Consider the following 24,189-nt stretch of genomic DNA (forward strand, 5'->3'; position numbering starts at 1 on the left):
CAGCCACACACATCTAAGACCGTCCCTCAACCGAGGAAATTGGACACAGGGAATGTGTTTGCTTTTGCTTGATAGGATGTCTGAGTGCAAGTATTTCTTTTGAAGAGGCCAGATTGGTGGACAGACTATTGAGCTTCCTGCATCCTTAAAACACTCATAAACCAATTCCCAATCAGCAGAGAGTAAAGAATAGTCCAGGCTGAGATTTATTTTGCAAAGATTTATTTTCAATTCCAAGACCCCGTCCCCGTCTTGTTGCAACTTCCTGGCCTACTGAAGCCTCCCACTCCACTCAGACATGCAATGCGTGGTTGTGCCTTTGGGCAGAAGGTGGCGAGCAGATCCTCTTGGTGGCATGGGCTAACCATGAAGAATGTGATGGGTGCTCTCATGCCAGCCTGGCGTACAGCATTTGTGTCAGAGTTGCATTGTCTCATACCAGGCGAAATGAAAAGGGATACGATCCTCCAACCGTACGCAACAAACCTATACACTTCAGTGAGATTCCAGAGCTTGCGATACAGGGTGGCTCGACAGAGGTGAACGATGATGTAAAATGGTGTATGGCGGCTCTTTCGTGGGCCTCTAAAGTGGTTGGCCTTGGAAGTGGTGAGAAGTCAGTGGTGGAGGACTGAATACTTCTACAACTATGTGGGGCTGCGCCATCACCATGGCGTGGAGCACAACCCACCAATAGCAGGAGAGCAGGAGGGCAGCCAACAGCGCATTCTGACCTATCCAGCTGAAGCTGTGTGGTCGACCTTTCCAATTGGTTGCAATTTTAGGTCTTATACGGCGGGTATTCGTCTTGAGCTTACAACTCAGCAGGTATAGTCATATTCAAAAAGATGGTGATGCGCAACACGTGGACTGGGGTTACATTAAAGATAACAAGAAGAGACATCATGAGAGGAGGAGAGTCCCTTCCGTCCATTTTAGTGGTAATGAGACTATCCAATGGAGGCACACTTATTTCTTTCTGCCGGGCGAGAGCTCTGCTGCCTCTGCCTCAGCCGCTGCTGCCGCCTGGGCCTGCAACTCCACTTCTCTCGCTGCAAGGAAGGCCTGGTACTCCTCTGCGGAGAGGCTGCAGAAAAGAAAGAGACATGCTGTCATTCATCAATTTACTCGCACTATAGAATATTGCATTGAGACCATTCACAGACACAGAAGACTCTGCAGCTCTCTTACACCTTTACTGCATTGAGGCCGAGCTCAGGGGATCCAGTGATCTCCTGCAAGTGAAACAAGCCTCATCTATATTACATGTACTTTTTCCTGAGGGAAGCCAATATTCCATCAATATCAGGACATCAAAAGTAGGTGACGTATATGGCATACACTTGCAAAATCACCCATGGGATGTACATATTCACCATCTGCGGCCACCATTCTGGGCCTGCCCCTGCCCACTTCCAAACGTGGACTGTTGACACACCATCCAGGATTCAAGACGCTGTGCTCTTCACTCCACTGCCACACCGCGTCTTTCTTCATATTAGAACTGATCCACTGTGGAGATGTGTGTGCCAAATTGGTGCATACACCTCCGCGGTGGATCCCCCTAAACCACTTTCCACCTCCAGCTATTCCCTTCATCAGTTCCCCGCCCCCGCCCCCTGCTTCTATCACTCTGCATCAGTGGTTGGGGTCATTTTCAGAAGTTCACAGATGCTCCACTTAATAAAACAAACGTTCAGGGAGTGCCAGCCCACGGAAAGGCCTGCCCTCGATGTCCCTCCCGCCCATCAGGTGAAGATGACTGGCATGTGTCGGGGAGAGTGTGTGGCAAACAGACCAAGTGACTTTGGCAAATCTGAAGCAGCACCTGAATACCATCCAAAACTGTCCCTTAAGGCTTAGCCAGTTTCAAGGTTTGGGTGGATCTAGGTTCCATTCAGCCTAACTGGGCATGGCAGCTGGAGAAAGCGGAGGACAGTCGGAGGGTCTAGACGCCTGCCTCTCAACAGGACTGGCCAACAAGGATGAAGGGCCTACACTTCAGCATCCTGGTGCACACCCTCCTTTCAACCGCTACGTGTCATTCAAAACTTCCCTAACCCTACGGAAATTGGGCTAGTTCCAGCTGCCATGCAATTCCATGATTTATCCCACGTTTAATGGCATATCCCTCTTTCAGCCGAACCTAGCAGTTTTCCAATCCACCCCCCACCTCTCAAATATCCCCCCTGCAGACTGTTCTCCAGATCATCAGCCATCATCACCCTCCACCCCCTGGCCCTCCATTTGACAGCCATACCTAGTGGCCAATCAGCGTGTCGCATGCATGCATGCTACAAGTAACCAACGTAAGATAGCACAGTATACATTAAGACCCAGGCCAATCAAATTGGAGTTCTTGGCAGAGGCTCCCACAGAACGCCAAGATCACATATAGCTCGCAACAGATCCACACGTTCCTGCAAGGACATTTTTCCCAGATTTTCTCTTTGGAAACCATGCACTGTGTCTGCTAGTGGGGATTTCATTGTGGAATGAAGATGACCAGTCACATCTGCGTTCAAGCTACAGAGTTCCTTCTTCAGGTGTAGGCTAAAGATGTAGAACCCCCTATAGAGAGGATATCGCCCTTCTTGATTAAACTCATGTGTAGTAAACGCGCCTACTGAAACAGTGCTCTGCACAGTGAAACCGTGCTAATGGCTTGCATGAATTAATAATCTCTCTACGCAGAGTCTACAAGGGATCCGTTAAAGCAGGACGCGATTCTGCAGTGGCTGGAGGGCCAGCGGACTCGCTGCATCTATGCAGACCCCAATGCCCATGGAGACTGCTTGGCTCAGCTGATCCGAGACAAGTGCCCAGAGGAGAAGCACTCTAAATTGCAGGAGACGAAGTCATGGAGTGAGGTTAAGGCGTGGAAAGCATGAGGGAGGGCACTCCATTCCACACACCACTTGATCCTCAACTTCGAGATAATGTTTATCAGCAGCAGACCACTGTGTGCTTAAATGAGATTATGCTCTGATAGGAAACACTCCCAGATACTCCCAGATTCTAAACCCAGCACCCGACCAGTTATGGAGGATCTGATGCGCCGGAAGAGCTGTACTGCAAGTCACCACCTAATGACGTTCTAGCAGGATTAAGTCTACTAAGGGCGCTAGCTTGACCTGCAGAGGTCATTCTCAACCTGACCGCCGAGAATACATCTCAAGCAAACGCGCCCTGACAGTGCGGTTAACCGATATGAAGTTTGCGGCTGAAGTACAAAGGACAAACCTCGCAAAGGGGGTAGGTAGTTTAAAACCCAACCGCTTAGCAGGACGCAGGAGGGGATGGGGGTGGCATACAAAGTGCGGCCTTCCGTTTCTTACTCATTCATTTCGGGTATTTACTGAGCGCAGACCTAGCTTTAAGAAGCAGCAGGACGCTGTACAAGAATGGGTTAAAATGAATACAGATAAGGGGGTACAAGTTACAGCAGGGCTGCCTTAAATACAAGCAAGTGGAGCAGTCCTGGGTGGGGTCCATCCTTTCGACAGAAGAATGAGTAGTAAAGTGTTCCCCTTTGCTAACTCGTGGGTGTATCCCTCGGAATAGGATGGCCGTGGTCTTACTTTTGCCTCACCCTGACCTCTAACCCGAGACCAGTGATCAAAGTGAGTGGGAGCAGTGTTCCACGTTTATTTTTTTCTGTTTACCATTCCGCTACTTTTTACGACCATGTTCACCAGTCTATGCAGAGGATTTGTCCATTCATGTCCCTATGCAAGTGCAAAGTTGTAATAGGAGCCTTAGTTACTAGTCACTTAGACTATTGCAATGCCCCGGCTGCAACACCTTGTCACAGGTTGCACTATGCTTCCAGCCGCCCCCCTCCCCTGCCGAGACCACAGTTCCACTACTTTTATTGGTACCCTTCTACCACTGCCCTAGATATAATTGCACAGTGATTTCTGGCACCCAAATAGAATTTATGGAAAGCAACGTGAATGCAGGTGGCCTTTTCTGGCCATAGGTTTGCGTTCATGGCATCACGGTTGGCATATCCAGGCAGCTGGGAATGAGGCACCCACACAGCTTCTGCTGGGATAGAACAGAAAGATATTGGCCCGGAAGTTAGCATGTTTGCTAATAAGCTTCATGGAATGGGAGTCACACAGCCAGTCTGAAGTTTTCCTCTCTGTTTTAAGGGGTTACTGAAAGGCTGGTCTTTGAGGAGAAATGGGGCAACCAGGGACTGTTGTTTGAGGAAAAGGCCTGTTCTTTGCAAGAAGGATCTTAATTTTATCAATGCAGCGGAATGGGGCAGAGACACAGAACAGGGTTCGACATGGCAGTGGCCAGGCCCAGTGAACGGACAGCACGGTAGACCCCATCAAGTGCCTGGAAAAAAATAAAAAATTAAAATACGCGAAGAGCAGTAAAAATGCACAAAACGCATAGCCTTTGCCATGGCCAGGACCACTTCACAGAAACCATCAGCACCCTGCAAGGGGTATGCAAATATAAATGCTTGCTTCTACAAACTGCCTTCCATCTGTAAATATTCCAAAATTGGTGGAAATGAGTGAAAGGGGAACAAATGAAAATTTGTCAAACTTTACCAAGCTGTGCTTCAAAGGAAAGCTAAAGCATTTTTCTGCTATAAAATGTTCCATTAGAGCAAAAACTGGATCAATGCGCAATACACATTTTGAGGAAAAAAAAGCACATTCACCAGCAAACTTGCAGATCTGGGGACATTTAAGGAAAAAAGCATATTCACCAGCAAGCTTGCAGATCTGAGGAAATTCACCAGCAAGCTTGCAGATCTGAGGACATTTAAGGAAAAAAGCACATACACCAGCAAACTTGCAGATCTGGGGACAATTAAGGAAAAAAGCACATTCACCAGCAAGCTTGCAGATCTGAGGACATTTAAGGAAAAAAGCACATACACCAGCAAACTTGCAGATCTGAAGACATTCACTAGCAAGCTTGCAGATCTGAGGACATTTATGGAAAAAAGCACATACACCAGCAAACTTGCAGATCTGAAGACATTCACTAGCAAGCTTGCAGATCTGAGGACATTTAAGGAAAAAAGCACATACACCAGCAAACTTGCAGATCTGAAGACATTCACTAGCAAGCTTGCAGATCTGGGGACATTTAAGGAAAAAAGGACATTCACCAGCAAGCCCGCAGATCTGGGTACATTTAAGGAAAAAAGGGGCATTCTCCAGCAAGCTTGCAATTCTGGGGACATTTAAGGAAAAAAGCACATTCACCAGCAAGCTTGCAGATCTGAGGCAATTCACCAGCAAGCTTGCAGATGTAGGGACATTTAAGGAAAAACGCACATTCACCAGCAAGCTTGCAGATCTGAGGACATTCACCAGCAAGTTTGCAGATGTGGGGACATTTAAGGAAAAAACACATTCACCAGCAAGCTTGCAGATCTGAGGACATTCACCAGCAAACTTGCAGATCTGAGGACATTTAAGGAAAAAAGCACATTCACCAGCAAGCTTGCAGATCTGGGGACATTTAAGGAAAAAAGCTCTGAGGACATTCACCAGCAAGCTTGCATATCTGGGGACATTTAAGGAAAAAAGCACATTCACCAGCAAGCTTGCAGATCTGAGGACATTCACCAGCATGCTTGCAGATCTGGGGAGAAGTTCCGCTTAGTTTTAAAAATTGGCTGCATAAGTGCACATTCACCGGGGAACCTATTCCACTGCAGCGCTCTTCTTCAGTACATAGATTTTTGCTAAGACTGCAAATGGCCAAATGCATGCCTATATGTTTTTTCGAAGGTCCTGTGACTACAGTGGGGTCCCTGGCATATTGTATGTCCCATTTTAATATTTAAACAAGATATTAAAATGCTGCCATAGTCTCCATCTCAGCCCTGCTCCTGAATAGGATAGGTCGCTCCTTAGAAATCACTCTGTCCATTTTGCAGTTTTGTTAATTTCTTCTGTCAGTTTATTCGGACACCTACATTTCTTACTCCTGCCTATGAGCTCTTGCACACAGCGCTTTGAGCAGCCCTTCTAAATATCATTAAGTTGTCCCAATTTCAAAAGGGCAAAGAGACTGAAAGGCGATCTAGGTTTCTCTGCTGCACATGTTGCTTAAGGGTTTTTTAACTATGTGCCAACCAAAGCAGAAGGCCATAAGCTGGCAATGGCTCGTCGGATGTGCCCGATGGGTTCCACACTACGTGCAGCACCTGTACTTCCAACGTGTGAGCAATCTTCTTTTGAGTTATTCATAGCCCACCACCTCCAGGAATCCTGCATTTTAGAGATTCCAAAGAGCAGTTCCCATTCCATCCTTTCTCTCTTTTCTGTATTCCCCATGCAAACTCCAGCCTTGGTTGGCAATTCACCAACCCAGCAGTGATCAGAATTTGAGGAGTGGCTAAGCAGCTTGTCAAGACCGAGCTGCCTTTAATCCATGTGGAGCAATGGTTGCAGAAAGTATGCTTGCACGACCATGCAAGTGTCCTCAGAGGATGGTGGGGGTAAGCTCTACTTTTGTATAATTAACCCTAAAGCTTTAAGTAGAATGATCCCAAGTAACTCAGAGTTTTCTCACGACATGTGGTAAGATTATCGATTGGGTGATCGCTTGCTCTTTAGAGGAAGACTATGGTGGGACCATCAAAGATGACAAGAGGCGAGTGGGCTTGGCATCTCTATTATATGATCAACCAGCACTCTCTTGAGAAAGTCAATTCAAGGTCTTCCCGCCAGGAACAGATCTGGATGCATTGAGGAGAACAGTATAAGAGGAAAGAGTTCACTGTGCATACGGAAGTCAAACATCATCTGTAGTAGCACAATTCCCCTGGAAAGGAGGCAAAGTGAATAATCCTGGCTATTAATGCAAGATGCAGAATGGATCTGTGCTCAGCAATTCAGCTTCTGAGCTAGTGATGTGAAAGCCAGTTCCTTCGACCCAATTCTCAAAGTTGGATAACTCAGAGACAACAACATAATTGTTTCCTTTTTATCGGAGACCAGATCAAGAGAGGCTACCCTGCTTTACAGCTGACTGTTTAGGAATCGGAGCACTGTAAGCTCCCATCTGGCACATAGGGACACGTAGAGAACTCAGAAGAACATCAGGCACTGACTACGAGCCTGTTGGGAAGCCCTTTACTCCTCCATGTACAAAAGAACATAACGAAATATCCTATTCCATCCAAGTAACAATGCAATGTTACTCAGTTTACTTGTGTGGGGGCAAGAGGTCCTCAAAGCAATGATGGATGCACTGATGGTCTCCTATCTTTCACAAGCCCTGCCTTAAAACCTCATTCCCTGATGAGCAGGTGGCATCTCTCCATGCCTGCCTTTTGCACAGTAAATATCTCCACTCTGAAGACCAGCCTCTCTCAATCTACCTACAGGGATGCTGTGTACCCTTTTTCTAATATCCTATAAACGGGTGCCCACTTTCTTCACTATTGCTAATTTGTTTATCACCCAAGGAAAAAAGGCAGAATTTCTGAAACATCTCCACAGTACTTTTTGTGAGGGCAGGATTCCATTCCTCCCCTTGCAGGATTTCTATGAGTGTGTTGTCTTTAAAGGGCTTTCTATTTACTTTTTGCGTGCAATTCATGTTGCGTCTGCTGAACCTTGCTTATAAGTGGCTCCCAAGAGCGAGTGACCTGCCTGATAATACAGTGTCAGAAGCAGCAGCTTCGTTCTCCCATACGTCTGCCATTAGCTTCCTCCAAATGTTATCATGGCTTTATGGTCTCTTAGAGATACTCAGGTGGCAGAGCAGGTAAGTGGTTTACTGGATGTTGACCCTTGGAACTACCCATCTGGCAATATGGCGTGGAACATATGTTTAATAGCATCTATGGATGGTGCTGACCTTACAGACTGCGCTCCTTCATACATATGCCACAACAGTGTTGTATTAATTAATAGGGTTTAAGAGTTGAGAGAGTGAGTAAATAAATATGAGAGACACCTTGTGAGTGTATAAAGTAAGGTTCCTGTATTTTAAAACAAGCAATGGACAGAAGTATTATTTGCATACATTATTGTCTCAAAAAGAAAAGAAAGGATCCATCCTTTGACAAACAATTAGTCATACAGGGAGAGACTTTTGTCACACTTGGTTATTTGCACATATACTAAATATACATTTAGAAAAGAAACTTGGTCACGCCAAACAATTAGTCATACATGGAGAGACTTTTGTCACACTTGGTTATTTGCACATATACTAAATATACATTTAGAAAAGAAACTTGGTCACGCCAACACGTGTTTCAACCTATCTAGGCCGTCTTCAGGGCGTAAAGCTACTGATAATTGGTGCAATAAACATATTCAGTGGACAATCCAAGTTTGCACAGAATGTCTGGGAAGGGAACAGACACAGCGGGGAGGGGCAGGGAAAAATTGCAGGAGAAAAAAATGTGTTTGTGTAAAAGGAAACAAGAGAAAATAGAAGATGAATATTAGTGGAAAGGTAAACTAAATCATATAATTTTACATTTCAATCATTAACTGTGATTTTAAAAATTGATATAGCTCCGATTATCCCACTGGAAATCCAGTAGGCATACTTAGATACAAAGTTAGTTAACAGTTTCCAAAGTTTTTATATCTGCTATCCAAATATTGATAAGAAAGCAAAGGAAATAGCCTGTATCCACCAGAAACTACGCAAACAAGTTGCCGTGACTATAAGGTCCTAGGGTTCACGCTTAATGCGCCCGTGCCTCAAAAGATTGAATAATGGTATATTGCCTTATGTGTAAATCCTCCTAGCGCCCTTGAAACATATGCTCTCCTCTGATGAAAATGTATAAGGCTCATGGGCCATGATAAGTAGGTATTTACTAGTGATCCGTTTCCTAAAGGAACAAGAAAAAGTGAGCCTCAATGATAAGAAGCCTGTGGAGCTATATTCCACTCTAGTACTGGAGATACAGTGTTAAAACATTTTTTAACCCGATAACCCATCACCTCTTGTGTTTAAATTAACTTTGGGTGTTACCTCAAAGGTCAAAGTTGCAGTTGCAAGTAATTACAGTTCACCAGCACTGGTATCTATTAAATATTCATGCCGTATTCTGAAAAAGGTAAAGGGTATGTATATGTAAAAATATACGTATTTAGTTCTCTTTACCAATTTAATACAATTACTAATGTTAATAGCAGGCGTATCGTCGTTGGGAGGTTACCGGCTCGGCTGTAATACTGCAACTGTTGTCTGGCGCCTTCGGGCAGTGACTGCAGAATCGGCGCGAGCTCGCCGTTGCTATGGTGCCGTGGTGTGTGATTCCGGTTACGTGATGCGTCACGTGACCCAGATACAAATTAAAGCCGCATTCATATTGTTAGAATTGTATACAAAAAATGTTTGCTTTGGGCCAAATTAGGGCAATATGCGAATAGATGATTAGTCAAACATTAAACATACAGTATCTCTGATACCATAGTTGAGACAGTGTTCGTCCTCTACCAATGTGGAGGACCCTGCTGGTCATGTGATTGATCACATGTCCACAGTTGCTAGGCAGCTATATCTAAACAGGAAGAGTTCACTGGTGTTCGTATTATATTGTACGGGCATGTTTACAGGAGTTTCTGCCGGATACAGGCAAGACGAATCTATTAATAATTAATTTGGAAGTTGGCCTAATAATGTCACTCGGCCCATATTAGGTATATACTTATGTATGGGCTAATTGGGTGCAGTGAATAAAACAAATGAAGCTGGCTTTCTTGTTAGACATATATTTTTTGTCATCGCAAGTACATTTTTGTTTACCATATAAAGTATTTGATGTACAAGCCATGAAATGATCTGACAGGCATGTTTGACTACATATCTTGCATGAATATTCCAGGCATATTTTTACTGCATATTTACTTGATATTTGGGACATTGATTAGTGCAGTGTTCCTAAATTAGAAATACTTCAGTATCCATACATTTTACAGAAAGACATTTAGCTCATGTTCCTTATTGAGACCGAGTGACAGACAACAAAGTTTGCAAATCATTTTTGATTCCTGTTGGCGTAGCCTCAACTATCTGTCCCCACCTCTTGGATGTGGTTGGATCTGCTGAAGTCCGACATATCTGATGTCTTTTGCATCGTCCATTTGATGATGTTCTTGCCAATGATCAACCAAAGGTAGTCTAATGTCTTGACTATTCAAACTGTTTAGGTGTTCTCGTATACGGAAACGCACTTCTCTTATAGTACTGCCAATATATATTTTTTGACAAACACATCGTATTCCGTATACAACAAACTTGGATCTACAGTTGATAAAGTCCTTAATCTTAATTTCCAAGCCTCCATGGCATTTGAATATTTTCGTTGGTGATAGTGTATATTTACAAAAATTACACATTCCACATTTATAGAATCCTGCTGGTTGAGTCCTTGAGGTTAACCAATGCTCCTGGCAATTGGCTCTGATTTGAGGAAGGAAGGGCATAGTACATTTCTGAAAGTGGTAGCTTTAGTAAAGATAAGATTTGGACACTCCGGAATATAGTTTGTGAGGTCTGTATCCAACAGTAATATATGCCAGTGCTTCTTCAACATTTGGCAAATTAGTTTACTGTCTCGTGAATATTTAGTGATGAAGCTTACAAAATGAGGGTACACAGTTTCCTCTCCTTTAGGTTTTGTTACTAATAATGTTTGTCTGGTCACTTTTTGAATCGAATCTGTTGTTTGCCTAATCAGGCGTTTAGAGTACCCTCTTGCCTGAAATCTTTCACCAATGGACTTACATTCTTCTTGGAAACTAGCAAGTTGACTACAATTCCGTCTTGATCTGAGAAATTCTCCTCTTGGTATATTTTGTACAACGCTGCGCTTATGACTACTAGTCACATGCAGAATAGAATTGACTGCAGTGTCCTTCCTATGTGTGCAGGTGTGTATTTCCTCTGCATCTATTTTAATTTTAAGGTCCAGAAATACAATCTCATGTTCATCTATTTGGCCTGTGAAATTAATCCCAAAAGTGTTGTGGTTGAGATAATTTAAAAAATCCTCAAATTCATCTCTTGTGCCTTCCCATATGGCCAGAACATCATCGATGTATCTTTCCCAGATGATAATATGATGTTGGAAAGGGTTATTGTTGAAAATATATTTGTTCTCAAAATATGCCATGAATAGATTGGCCAGGGATGGGGCGTATTTTGCACCCATCGCTTTACCTTTGGTTTGTGAAAAGTAGTCACCATTGAAAAAAATGTTTAACACTATACCTCCAGTACTAGAGTGGAATATACCTCCACAGGCTTCTTATCATTGAGGCTCACTTTTTCTTGTTCCTTTAGGAAACTGATCACTAGTAAATACCTACTTATCATGGCCCATGAGCCTTATACATTTTCATCAGAGGAGAGCATATGTTTCAAGGACGCTAGGAGGATTTACACATAAGGTAATATACCATTATTCAATCTTTTGAGACACGGGCGCATTAAGCGTGAACCCTAGGACCTTATAGTCACGGCAACTTGTTCACCTAGTTCTTAGTGGATACAGGCTAACTATTGCCTTTGCTTTCTTATCAATATTTGGATAGCAGATATAAAAACGTTGGAAACTGTTAAATAACTTTGTATCTAAGTACGCCTAATGGATTTCCAGTGGGATAATCAGAGCTATATCAATTTTTAAAATCACGGTTAATGATTGAAATGTAAAATTGTATGATTTAGTTTACCTTTCCACTAATATTCATCTTCTATTTTCTCTTGTTTCCCTTTACCCAAATACATGTTTTTCTCCTGCAAGTTTTCCTTGCCCCTCCCCGCTGTGTCTGTTCCCTTCCCAGACTTTCTGTGCAAACTAGGATTGTCCACTGAATATGTTTATTGAACCAATTATCAGTAGCTTTACGCCCTGAAGACATCTAGATAGGTTGAAACATGTGTTGGCGTGACCAAGTTTCTTTTCTAAATGTATATTTAGTATATGTGCAAATAACCAAGTGTGACAAAAGTCTCTCCATGTATGACTAATTGTTTGGCGTGACCAAGTTTCTTTTCTAAATGTATATTTAGTATACGTGCAAATAACCAAGTGTGACAAAAGTCTCTCCCTCTATGACTAATTGTTTGTCAAAGGATGGATCTTTTCTTTTCTTTTTGAGACAATAATGTATGCAAATAATACTTCTGTCCATTGCTGGTTTTAAAATACAGGAACCTTACTTTATACACTCACAAGGTGTCTCTCAAATTTATTTACTCACTCTCTCAACTCTTAAACCCTATTAATTAATACAACACTGTTGTGGCATATGCATGAAGGGGCGCAGTCTGTAAGGTTAGCACCATCCATAGATACAGTCTTTTCAGGTGACAGTGGAAAATCACCAGCCTAACCACACGGCTGCAGCCGCCATTATATTGCTAATATTCACCTAAGTTCTTGCTACCCTAGTGGTGCGCACCCACAAACCTCTTCGGGCCACGTTTTCCACAAAACCCAGTGATATGTTTAATAGCACCCTACCACAGGAACCTGAGATCCAGTGGATAGACCCACCCTTCTAATAGGTTGAAGACAGAGGCAGTAACAGTATTTACCATAATGGAGGCTTGCGGCCCACCAGATGGGTCGTTGCCTCATCATTTTGGTCTGTGGGTTGTATTCTGGGTCTGAGATGAGAATGTTGCCTGCAGACCCAAAGGCTGTCTGGGATCCCTCACTTGGGCCTGTATTTAGGGGTATATTGTTCCCTTTCTCGTGGCCCTCTTGTCCGCTGCATGGTCGGGGATACCCCATTGGGGGCTGCAATACGTTTTCCTGCGTGAGGTTCTGACAGACCACTCAAAAGGTGAAAGGGGCCACAATGGCTGCCCCCTGAATGTTTCCCCCTCGGACACTGAGGGAGAAATAATCTGGTGACCCCTCACTCGCTTGTGAACAAATGTCTGGTTATCCCTAGAAGAGAACACACAAACCCAGACCCAACCAGCCGATAATGTGAGCAAAAAGTAGAATGTGGCTTTGGGTATTGTACCGGGTGAACCCAGATATCACTAAATGTTTTTTGGCCATTCTCTAGGATATTTTTTGCTGAACGGATTTACACCAAACCCCAAAAGGATAGCATGTCAGACCAGAAGGCCAGACGTGACGTACTTGCGAACGATTAGCTTGAATCTGTACGGTAGCTTACACCGTGAGACCAAAGAAGGGTCCCTACAGAATGAAAGGGAAAATTTAATGTTTTGGGGCACCCTCTGACTTTGCAACCCCCCCACCAACAACGACATAGAAATTTTTCAGAACAATTCAAAGTCAGGTCTACATTTTCTTGGGAATGTTAAATAAAGATTTGAGATTTGTTGAACAGCGTTAAAGTTGTAAGCCACCCCTGAAAGTCCAGCTTTGCCAGAATTACAGAGTCACTATGGTGAACGCTGTGATGGATACATAGATCATACAAACCCCCGGTATCAATGGCCCAGAAGCCAGCGAGACGGTTACTTTTTCCAAACTCCCTTAAATACTTACTCTTTCACCACTTTGATGCCCAAAGACCGAGCACTGCCCACAATGGACTTGACCATGGCTTCAGGGGTGATGTCGCGCAAAACCAGGTTCTCATCCTTCAGTTTCACCAGGGCAATCTCATACACTTGCTTCAGTGTCACCATCCCGGCCACTTCATGACCTGGAAACGCAAAATGAAAAGGTCACAGATAAAGAGCGCACAAGGAACTGGGGGCTCAGTGTTTCTGCCAGCATTGGAGGACCTTTTTCCTAAAATATTATAATTATAATGATAACTGATTATTTATAACGCGCTTATTACCCAGAGCCTTCTAAGCGCGGACGGGGGGATCGAACCTGTGTTGCTCTGCGTCATCTTGCTTCCAAGACGAGCGCATTGCCCCTGAACTATCCTCCTGAGACATTGCTGGTCCAAGTAATTACCAGCACAAGGACATACTCTTTGTAAATCAATATAATACGACCGTTTTGTATGGACTGCGTCTAGCAAGGAGGTGCTAGTTCAACATTGCACACAAAAGGTCATATCTAGCAGTAGACGGCACGCCTTTAGGCAGTCCCAGTAAAGACAACATCAGCAGAATGGCCAGAGCATAGAGAATACATGAGTGCACTTTATTTTATTTTATCAGCTTGTTTGGTAAACAGTTCGCTAACTCTACACTGTGTCCTCCCCCTACCTATTAGACTAACATGGCACTTTCTAGATAGCAGGATTCATATTTCTGATGCAAATACTTTCTCTAGTTTGGGGGTCCCTCCGCTGTGCCTTTTTAGAAGACAAATGCACCAGTAACTGAAGAAGGGGTGGTGTCAGTGGCAGACTAAACAGATGATTCCTAGAGAACAAATGCTCCACACAGCCATTCACAGCAGGATTTAGGACATTGAGGACTTCCAAATGCAGGTCAATAGTCAGCGGAGTGTGTTAAGTTAAAGGATATTTATACTGCGCACTATCACCACTGGCGTGGTCCCCTGGCACTCTGACGGACCTGAAAAGCAAGACTGTAGAATAAGTTAGTAGGAGTCAGTGGGGAAAAGCGCAAGAGCTGTGATGTGCTGCTGGCAGCTTCAGTTCTGTTTACACCATTTGCCGAGCATAGAAGTGATTTTTTGGTCGGTAGTTGTCTGTGCTGTTGTGCGAGGCTATGTGTGGTTTGTTCGTTGTGGTGTAGTGAAGTGCATGTGGTTTGTTGTGCAATGTAGGTATGGTTGTATAATGTTTAGAATTTGAGAGGTGTAAGCTAAGGGGTGACATTTTTAGTGGGGTGGTTAGTTGTGGCTCTCCATCGTACCTCCTCTGCTTTAGCCACCTGTGGTACGCGTCCCTGACAGTGTCGCGGACTGTGGTGTGCTGAGAGGGGTGGGGGTGTCTCCTTCCTATATTCTGGGCAGAGTTGTGGGTTGTCTGCAGGGCTATTTAGTGGTGATGCCTCCCCCATCCACTCCCCCATCGACTCCCCCCCCCCAATCCACTCCCTCCTGAATAATTGATTTCTACACTGCTTTGGCCTCTGGCATAACCGGGTGTGCATCCGCCATCACCTTCTTGGGCCCCTTGTGGGGAATGAGGGGGCAACCTCTTTCCTGTGCCCTTGAGCTACGTGGTCCCTGAGGCTTATCTGTTCGGGCACCACTCTTTCCCATTCAACTCTTATGTTATCTGTCTGTGGTTCAACCTAGGACGTTCCCATCTCGCCGCTCGTTAGCCACCGTTGAGGCCGTCCATGGGAACCCGGGTCTCCCTCCCACTCTGAAGTTTCTCCACCTCCCTGCACTTTTTCATGGTACGCTTCAGTCTTCCATCTCGCGATATGTGTGTTCCTTCTGAGGGGTGTAAGTGTTGCTCATTCGTTTTTGTCCGGGTCTGATTTGAAGAGCCAGGTTTTTAGGAGTTTTCTGAACTTTGGATGGTCCTTCAGGTTTCGTATTTCTCTCGGGAGGGAGTTCCAGATTTTTGCGGCTAGGCACGAGAGTGCTGATTCACCAAGTTCTTTCCTTGTGTACGGTTTAGGTTCCAGGCAGATGTCTTTTCTGGATCTGAGCATTCTGGTCGGCTGGTAAATGGCGATTTTCTTTTGTAGGAATTCTGCTCCTTGGCCGTGGATTGCTCTGTGCATTATGCACATTGTTTTGAATGTGATTCATTTTTTAACTGGCAGCCAATATAGCATCTTTAGCACAGGAGTGATATGGTCTCTTCGTGTGAGTGAGGAGGAGTCTGGCCGCTGCATTCTGTATACGTTGTAGTTTCTTCAGTAGATAATTCAGCATTTCGAGGTATATTCTGTTGGCATTGTCTATCCTGGATATGATGAGGGAAATGATGACTAGTGTTTTGTGCATAAAGGAGAGGAATGGTAGGATCCTTTTGATCGTGTGTAGGAGGAAGAAGCATTTTTGATTATTAAGTTTACTTGCGGTACTAGTGTTGGCTCGTTGTCCATTGGAATACCAAGGTTTTTGACTTTTTTATAATGGTGTGGGTGCTGCTCCTAGTTCTGTCGACCATGGAATGTATTGGTTGCTTTCCTGGTCTTTGGATATGATCATGATTTCTGTCTTGCCCGGGCTGAGTTTGAGGCTTTTTGTGTTCATCCAATTGTAGAGTTGTTTCAGTCTACTACCGTTGTGTTCTCCTCTTGTGCATCTTCCATTTTGTAGATTATTTGGGTATCATCTGCGTAGTTGTAGCAGGTGAGGCTGTGCCTTTGATGAGGTTAAATAGTGGGGTCAAGTACATGTTGAAGAGGATTGGAGATGGGGAGGATCCTTGCAGTACTCCACACGTAGTGTCCCACAGCTGTGATTTAATGGTTTTATCCATACTGTTTCTGTTCTTTCAGATAGAAGCAATTTAATTCAGAGCAGCGATGTTTTGGTGATTCCTATTTCTTCCAGTCTCTTGATTAGGATGTTGTGGCTGACTGTGTAGTACACTGCAGAGGGGTCAAGTAGTATCAGTGCAAAGTCTGCGTTGGTCTTTAGGTCATCCCAGATAGAGAAGTGCTGTCTATGTCCATCTCATAGGTCTGAAGCCGAATTGTGCCTGGTCCAATAGTTGGTGTATTTCTATGTGTTCCAGTGTTTGTTCATAAACATAGGTTTTGAATGGAGTGTGTCTTCCCACGTATTCCTAATCTTAGCTATATCCTTACCTTCAGCTTTTTTCTCTCTCCACCAGAGGACGGTCCACTCGAGGCGTCAATGTCCCCCAGCAGTATCCGTCAAGTACCGACGTCATCCGCTGTATAAATGCTTAGAAGCGCCCGTTGGCTTCAGTTCTGTTTTTCCGTTAGCTTTGCTTTGGAATCGCTTTAGTTATACAATGTCGCCGTCTTCATCGAACCCTTCCACACCGAAAAGTGGTTTTAAGAAATGTCAGAAGTGTGGGAGAAAGATGTCGCTGACTGACCCTCATCGAAATTGCCTCTGGTGCCTCGGTTCCGACCATCGAATTGATGACTGTGGTTCCTGTCAGTCAATGACCCATAAGGCCTTAAAAGAAATAAGAGGTAAACTGGCGGTGTGGGAGGAATCCTCAAAGTTTTCTTCGAGGGGGAAAAAAGACTCGGCAAAACGTGATAAAAAATCTAGGTCGAGGAGTAGGTCGAGGAGTAGATCCAGAAAGTCCTTTCCTTCTTCGTCTAAAAAAAGCAAAGAAAAGACTCGACAAAACGTGATAAAAAATATAGGTCGAGGAGTAGATCCAGAAAGTCCTTTCCTTTCCTTCTACGTCTAAAAAAGCAAAGAAAAGACGACACCGGTCTCCCTCTTCATCTTCGTCAACTTCATCGGAGGAAGTTATATCATGTCCAACAAAGCATGACTCCCCTAAAAAGTGTGAAGCTTTTAGAGCATCCATGATGAACATTTTTGAGAATGCGTCCCAGACCTCCTCAAAAATGTCTGATGAAGATCATGCCCCTACGCACAAAAAAAGTGACAGGGGAAGGTCTAAGACGAGGAAATCCGACAAAAAATTGTCGAGGGTGTCTTCCAGGGAATCTTCCCAAACACCTCAAAAGAAAAGCCTTTCGGTGCATAAACCAGCGGTAGAACTTAAGAAAAGGACGTTAGATTTGGATACGTCATCGAAGTCCTCGGCTAAAACATGTCCGAAGCCTCCATCGAAGACTGTCGAGCACAAGGGGTCGACGACTCAACCGAAGGTTACGTTGAGTACACAATCGACGATATCGAAGACTCCTTCGACGGCGTGGATGGTTTCGAAAAGTCATCGAAGACTACCTTGACAAAATCGAGGGTAGTAGCTACAACATCAACGCCATTGACGCTTCTGTCGACGTCGACACCCGTTACAATGGTGAAATCAACACCAATGTTAAAACACATACCTGAAAAGGTGTTTCACCCAGAAAGTAGACATGATTTTTTCCAAACCATGTCATCCATATAGGACGGAATGTCGTCAGGAGATGGGGAAGAAGAAGAAGAAGAAGAAGAAGAGGTTTCATCTGCAGGGGTTAAAATTGGTAGAAGACAAGTCCCTGAGGAATTAATTAATCCTCAATCTAAGATTCAAGGTCTCTATGAATATTTGCAATCAGCAAGTAGACTGGATACTTCTCCAGAATACGAATTTGAAAAGCCTGATCCAGCAGAACACGCTGATTTAGGTTATAGAAAATTAATGAATAGAGTTACAGAATTTATGGGATGGGGTAGAAACTCACCTGTCTATCAGGATGACATGACTGATATCCTGTCAGGAGGACCTCAGCCAGACCCCATACTTCCTTTTCATATTGCTTTACAAAGGAGGGTTAATACTGCTCGGGAAAAACTGGAAACTATTCCAGCAGTAAATAAAAAATATGTTGCAAAGTACAGACCCTGTAATTCTGACCCAGAATACTTAAGTAAACACCCATCTACAGAAAGTCTGGTAGTTCAAGCAGCTACATCAACTAGGAATGCTGCATACCCTACAATTCCCCCTGATAGGGATGATAAAAAGATTGATGCATGGTCTAAAAATATTTTTACATCAGGGAGCATGGCTCTAAAATCCACAAATTTATCTTGCACTCTGGAGAGATTTACATATACCCTGTGGGACTGCATGTCAGCAGCAGCTCAACACATCCCAGAAGGTGAGGAACGCGATGGGTTCCTATCCATAGTAAAGGATGGAAAGGAGGCTTCGGGGGAATGCCTTCAAGCAGGTTTGGACACAGCTGACAGTATCAGTAATTCCATGGGATCTAGCGCAGTGCTACGCAGATTTGCATGGCTAAGAAAGTCAGGTTTTGCATCGGATGTACAATCCAGACTTCTTAATATGCCATTTGACGGCTCGATGTTGTTTGGCAGCAAAGCGGATGAAAGTTTAGAAAAGCTGCAGACCTCCAAGGCAGCGGCAAAATCACTCAGTACCGCTATAAGACAACCTCAACAACGCCCCTTCACAGGCCCATCTTCCTGGAGGGGTCATCCCTTTTGTTTTTGAGAGAGGAACGGGACAGGCCAGTCAAAGAGGACAAAAGAGATTTCCTCAGGGGCGAGGAAGAGGTGCTAGATCTTCCCCAGCAGCGGCATCTGTCCCTTCAGCCGCTGCTGCAGCTGCTACAAAACCACTCTGAGGTTTTGATCCACAATACCCCAGTACGAGGCAGAATCTCATAGCATCTGCAGGAATGGCGGGGCATTACCTCAGATGCTTGGGCTCTGGAAACAGTATCCCAAGGTTACTGCCTTCCTTTTCAAAAGAAACCTCAGAATCACCCACCGGGATACAACTCTGCCAAAAATCCAAACCCGCTCCTGTTGCAGGACGTTTTAACCCTGCTACAGAAAAGTGCAATAGAACATGTACCTGTAGCGGAGAGGAACAAGTGTTGGTATTCCCCATATTTCCTCATACCAAAGAAAAACGGAGGATTGAGACCCATCTTGGACTTAAGAGACCTGAACAAGTTCCTCAGGAAGGACAAGTTCAAGATGGTTACTCTTTCTCAGATCCTTCAGGCTCTCCAAATTCAAGACTGGTTGGTATCATTTGACCTTCAGGATGCTTACTTTCAAGTGCCAATACATCTCATACACAGAAAGTACCGGAGGTTTGCGATTGGCAATTCTCACTATCAGTTTCGAGTTCTGCCATTCGGGTTGACCTCCGCCCCGATAGTTTTCACCAAGTTGATGGCAGTAGTGGCAGTGAGTCTCAGAAGTGGGGGGATTCACGTATACCCCTATTTGGACGATTGGCTGATCAGGGCACGTTCCCCAGAACAAGCCCAGGATCATCTATCCAAGACTTGCCACTTCATTCACAAACTAGGGTTTTCTCTGAATTTAAAAAAGTCAAATATGATACCATCACAGAAGCTTCAGTTTATCGGAGCAGTCTTGGATATTTGTTCGAGCAAAGCCTCTCCCGAAGACAGAGCTCACCACATTCTACAGATGGTAATAAAATTCCAGAATGCCCAGTGTCTACCGGCCTTAGATTGTCTCAGGTTGCTCTGCCTCATGGCATCCTGCATTTTTCTGGTGCCAGAATCCAGGTTGAGGATGAGATCCCTTCAGTGGGCCCTCAGGACTCAATGGCCCAAATTTCCAGGGGAAATGACAGATCTTTTACAAGTTCCAACCAGGGTAGTACAGGATCAACAATGGTGGGTTTGCAAGGAACATATCCTCAGGGGAGAATCTTTTTGGCAACCATGGCCGGAGATAACAGTAGTAACGGACGCCTCACTCGCGGGGTGGGGAGCTCACACCAATGAGTTGACAATCAGCGGTCGTTAGTCTCCATCAGAGTCCAGACTACACATCAACCTATTAGAGCTGAGGGCAATCAGACTAGCACTGAAAGCCTTCCTGCCCTCTGTACGGGGAAAGAATGTCCTGATAATGACGGACAACACAGTGGCCATGTACTACCCCAACAAGAGAGGAGGAGTAGGGTCACTACCACTGTGCAGAGAAGCAATGCAGGTCTGGTTCTGGGCAATACAAGAAGGGATCTCTCTGTCTGCCATTCACCTAGCAGGAGAGCAAAACATAGCGGCAGACGCTCTGAGCAGGTAGAGCACAGTCTCCCATGAGTGGGAACTAGCTCAGGACGTCCTTTAAGAGATCTTCGCCCTTTGGGGAACTGTTACGCTCACCTGATTCTCACGGGGGCGTCGATCTGGACTGGCCCGCTGTTGCTTCCACCAGAGTAACACGTAGAGCCGAGATGACAGACTGGACAGACCCACTTAGCTTCGTTTGTTGGACTCGTACGAATATCTTTCTGCAATGGAGAAGGGGAATTAACCTCCCGTAATCTGAGCGTTAACCCGCCTTCCCACTCCCCTTGTCTGCCCACAGAACACTCCTGAAGTCCCCTCTTAACCTCACCTGATGATTTGGAAAGGTGAGCTCTCCATCCTGCGTCGAGCGCAGGGGCGCGTAGACGACCAGTTACTTCACTGGCGTGGAGGAATTGGCGAGTTCCAGTATTGACTCTAAAGTTCAATCGTTCGTAAGAGTTCAAAAGTCTGATCTTCACTCTGCCAGATTCCTTGCAGGTTGCAGATTTAAACCACTAGAAGAGTTCCAAGTGGCAATTGGTAAGATGCAGAATTAACTGCGCCGACCCGAAATGAGGCGAGTACCCCTCTGTGGTAAATCAGGTAAGTCTTTGGGGTTAGGTTGTATTGTCCTTGTTTTTTCCCCTTAGGGGCCGGGGTGCGGCGGTGATGCTGAATTGACTGCGCCGACCCGAGATGAGGTGAGTACCCCCCTGTGGTAATCAGGTAAGTCTTTGGGGGTAGGTTGTATTGTCCTTGCTCACCTATTTGTTCTTGTCTCCCCCAGGTGTTGCAGAATGGCCTGGAGATGCTGGGTTCGCGATGCAGTAAAGGAAGGCAGCCCCGGATGGTGAGTTCAGCGCCGCGCTGCGAGGTGCGTGGCAACGCACCTGTGAAGGCTTCTCTCTTCCAGATCGACGATGTGCTGGATCAAGGATTCAGGTAAGGGTTTTGTTCTGACCTCTTCTCCTTCTCCTTTTCTTGTTCCAGGTGTTCCAGGGCTGAAGCGGGCGTGGCTGAAGACTGGAGCTGCTGAAGACACGGTGAGCGTTACGCTGCAGCATGCAGAATAACGCGAAGCACGTGTGGCTGTTCGGGTGTGGCTTAAATAGCCTTGGAAGAAGTCCCAGGTAAGTATTCTTCCACAGCCCCACCCGAGAGGAAAGGAGTCCCTGAGGTAAAATAGTCCCTCTAAGCCTCATTTGGCTTGTGGCTTCGTGCAGCATGGTCTGCATCAGGTAGGTATGCAGCATGGTCTGCATCAGGTAAGTTTTCTGTAATGAGCCTGGCGCACATGGCGCCAGGACCGACTTTATTCTTATGAGCCTGGCGCCATAGGCGCCAGGACTGTAGCCAAATAGCCCCTAACTGGGGTTTTTGGGCATGCTTCAAGTGGCATGATGCCTGCTTCCGGGGTTGCTGGGCCTGGTCTGGCTTTCCGGGGGCAGGCATCGTGACAGCAACCCCGCAAGTGGATCTTTTCACGACCATTGTCAACAGGAAGTGTGAACTGTACTGCTCAAGGGAATTTCCCCTGAGAGGAGCTCTAGGAGACGCATTCGTAGTGAGTGGAGTGGGAGTTTTCTCTTCTGTATGCGTTCCCTCCAGGCCCTGTGATCCCTCAGGTAATCAGGAGGTTGAGAAAGTTCAGGAAAACGATGATCCTAATTGCCCCGGATTGTGCGAGGAGAACGCGGACCTTCTCAACATGTCCATCTGCCCTCCAATACGACTTCCAAAAAGAGAATATATTCTCTCGCAAGAGGGAGGTCACGTTCTCCATCCAGAGGTCAACATACTCAACCTTCACGCATGGCTTCTGAGAGGTTGGAATACAAGGATTGGGACCTCCCGGATGACGTCATGGAGAAGGCCAGCAACTAAATCTCTGTACCGGTGTCGTTGGAACAAGTTTAGTAACTGGTGCAGGGATAAGAATGTGGACCCTTTTCAATGTAATATTCCTACAGTATTATCTTTTCAGTTACATTTGGCTAATCTGGGGCTCCAGGTTAGTATGATAAAAGGATACTTAGCAGCGCTATCTATCTTCAAGCGCTCGTCAGAGGAAGAATCTTACTTTAAGATACTTTTAATAACCCAATTTTTAAAAGGTCTAAATATTGTGTTTCCACCAATACCTTTTCAAGTTCCTGTGTGGGATTTAAATTTGGTACTAAAGTTCCTTACATGTGCTACTTTTGAACCTTTACATTCTTGTCCATTAAGGCTTCTTACTCTGAAAACAATACTTCTAATTGCATTGACATCAGCCCGCAGGTTAAGTGAGTTGCAGGCACTTTGTAGTGGTCCTCCTCACACCATCTTTTATAAAGATAAAGTTGTCCTTAGGGTCAAACCTTCTTTCTTGCCAAAGATCGTCTTAGACTTTCACCTGTCACAAAAAATAATACTACCTGCTTTCTACCCTCCTCCTCACACAAGTAAGGAAGAGGAACAACTACATAGATTAGATCCTAGAAGGGCTCTTAGCTTTTATATTTCAAGATTGACAAAAATACATCAGTGTGACCAACTGTTTGTAGGATACACTGGCCGTAAATTAGGACTAGCTGTAACCAAACAAACATTATCAAGATGGATAGTCTTAGCCATAACTGAGTGTTATAGGCTGGCTGGGAAAGATCCCCCTGATGGGTAGAGAGCTCATTCAACTAGGGGCATGGCAACTTCAACAGCACTTCAAAGGGGTGTCCCTGTACAAAATATTTTTGCAGCAGCCACATGGTCATCCATGTATACTTTCATAAAACATTATGCTCTGGACTCAACTGCCTCTCAAGGAGGTCTATTTGCTAAATCAGTACTCCATTCAGTACATGACTAAAGAATGTCTGTACTCCCACCTCCAATACAAAACTGCTTTGGGAGTCTATCTAAGATGAGGAATACTTGGCAGGACACAATCCATTCGAAGAACAAGTTACTTACCAACTGTAACGTTCTTTCGATTGGATGTTCCTCCCATGTATTCCTCATTGACCCTCCAAGCCTACCCTGTAGTAAGGTTTATGTGCTTTACACTCTAAATTCTTTTAAGGCTTGGGTCAAAAGAGGCACGCCTTTAACTACAATCCATGGGCTCTGATACATGAAAAAACAGAACTGAAGCCAACGGGCGCGCCCGAGACATTTATACAGCGGATGACATTGGTACTCGACAGATGCCGCCGAGAGACATCGGCGCCGCCGCCTCGAGTGGAGCGCCCTCTGGTGGAGAGAGAAAAAATTTCCAAAGCAGCAAAGCTGAAGGTAAGGATATATCTAAGATGAGGAATACGTGGGAGGAACATCCAATCGAAAGAAAGTTACAGTTGGTAAGTAACTTGTTCTTCTAGCAGTTTTGCAGGACACAGAATGTTTGATAATGGTCTGTAGTTAGAGAGGTATTCCACACTGCCCGTAGTATCCTTGAAGAGTGATTTGATGTACGCCGATCTGAAAGAACTCAGTACTCGGCACGCTGAGAGCGATTGGTTGAAGAGGTTTCTACGGCATTCCAATGCCTTGTGTAAGGATTGATTCATAGATGTCTGGTGGGCAGGGGTCCATTGGTGATCCTGCTTTATAGCCAGGTTTCACCACTTGATGAATCTCTCTACTGATATTTGTGTGAAGCTTTGCTAT

The 24,189-nt window shown here is 44.9% G+C and overlaps 1 protein-coding gene across 4 annotated transcripts in view; it reads right to left on the reverse strand.

The window, feature by feature from the left end:
- Window positions 1–205: 205 nt before the first annotated feature.
- Window positions 206–24,189, reverse strand: part of MRPL11 (mitochondrial ribosomal protein L11) — an 893,931-nt gene continuing 869,947 nt past the window's right edge. For all 4 annotated transcript variants that reach the window (XM_069644923.1, XM_069644922.1, XM_069644924.1 and 1 more), the window contains 2 exons: window positions 13,496–13,655; window positions 206–1,087 (listed from right to left, as the gene is read on the reverse strand). In XM_069644923.1, coding sequence (XP_069501024.1) covers window positions 970–1,087; window positions 13,496–13,655 — 278 coding nt within the window. In that variant the 3' untranslated portion in view covers window positions 206–969. The remainder of the gene's footprint in view (window positions 1,088–13,495; window positions 13,656–24,189) is intronic.

This window comes from Ambystoma mexicanum, chromosome 2p, assembly GCF_040938575.1.
Source record: "Ambystoma mexicanum isolate Mex_15411 chromosome 2p, UKY_AmexF1_1, whole genome shotgun sequence".
Taxonomy (NCBI): Eukaryota; Metazoa; Chordata; class Amphibia; order Caudata; family Ambystomatidae; genus Ambystoma; species Ambystoma mexicanum.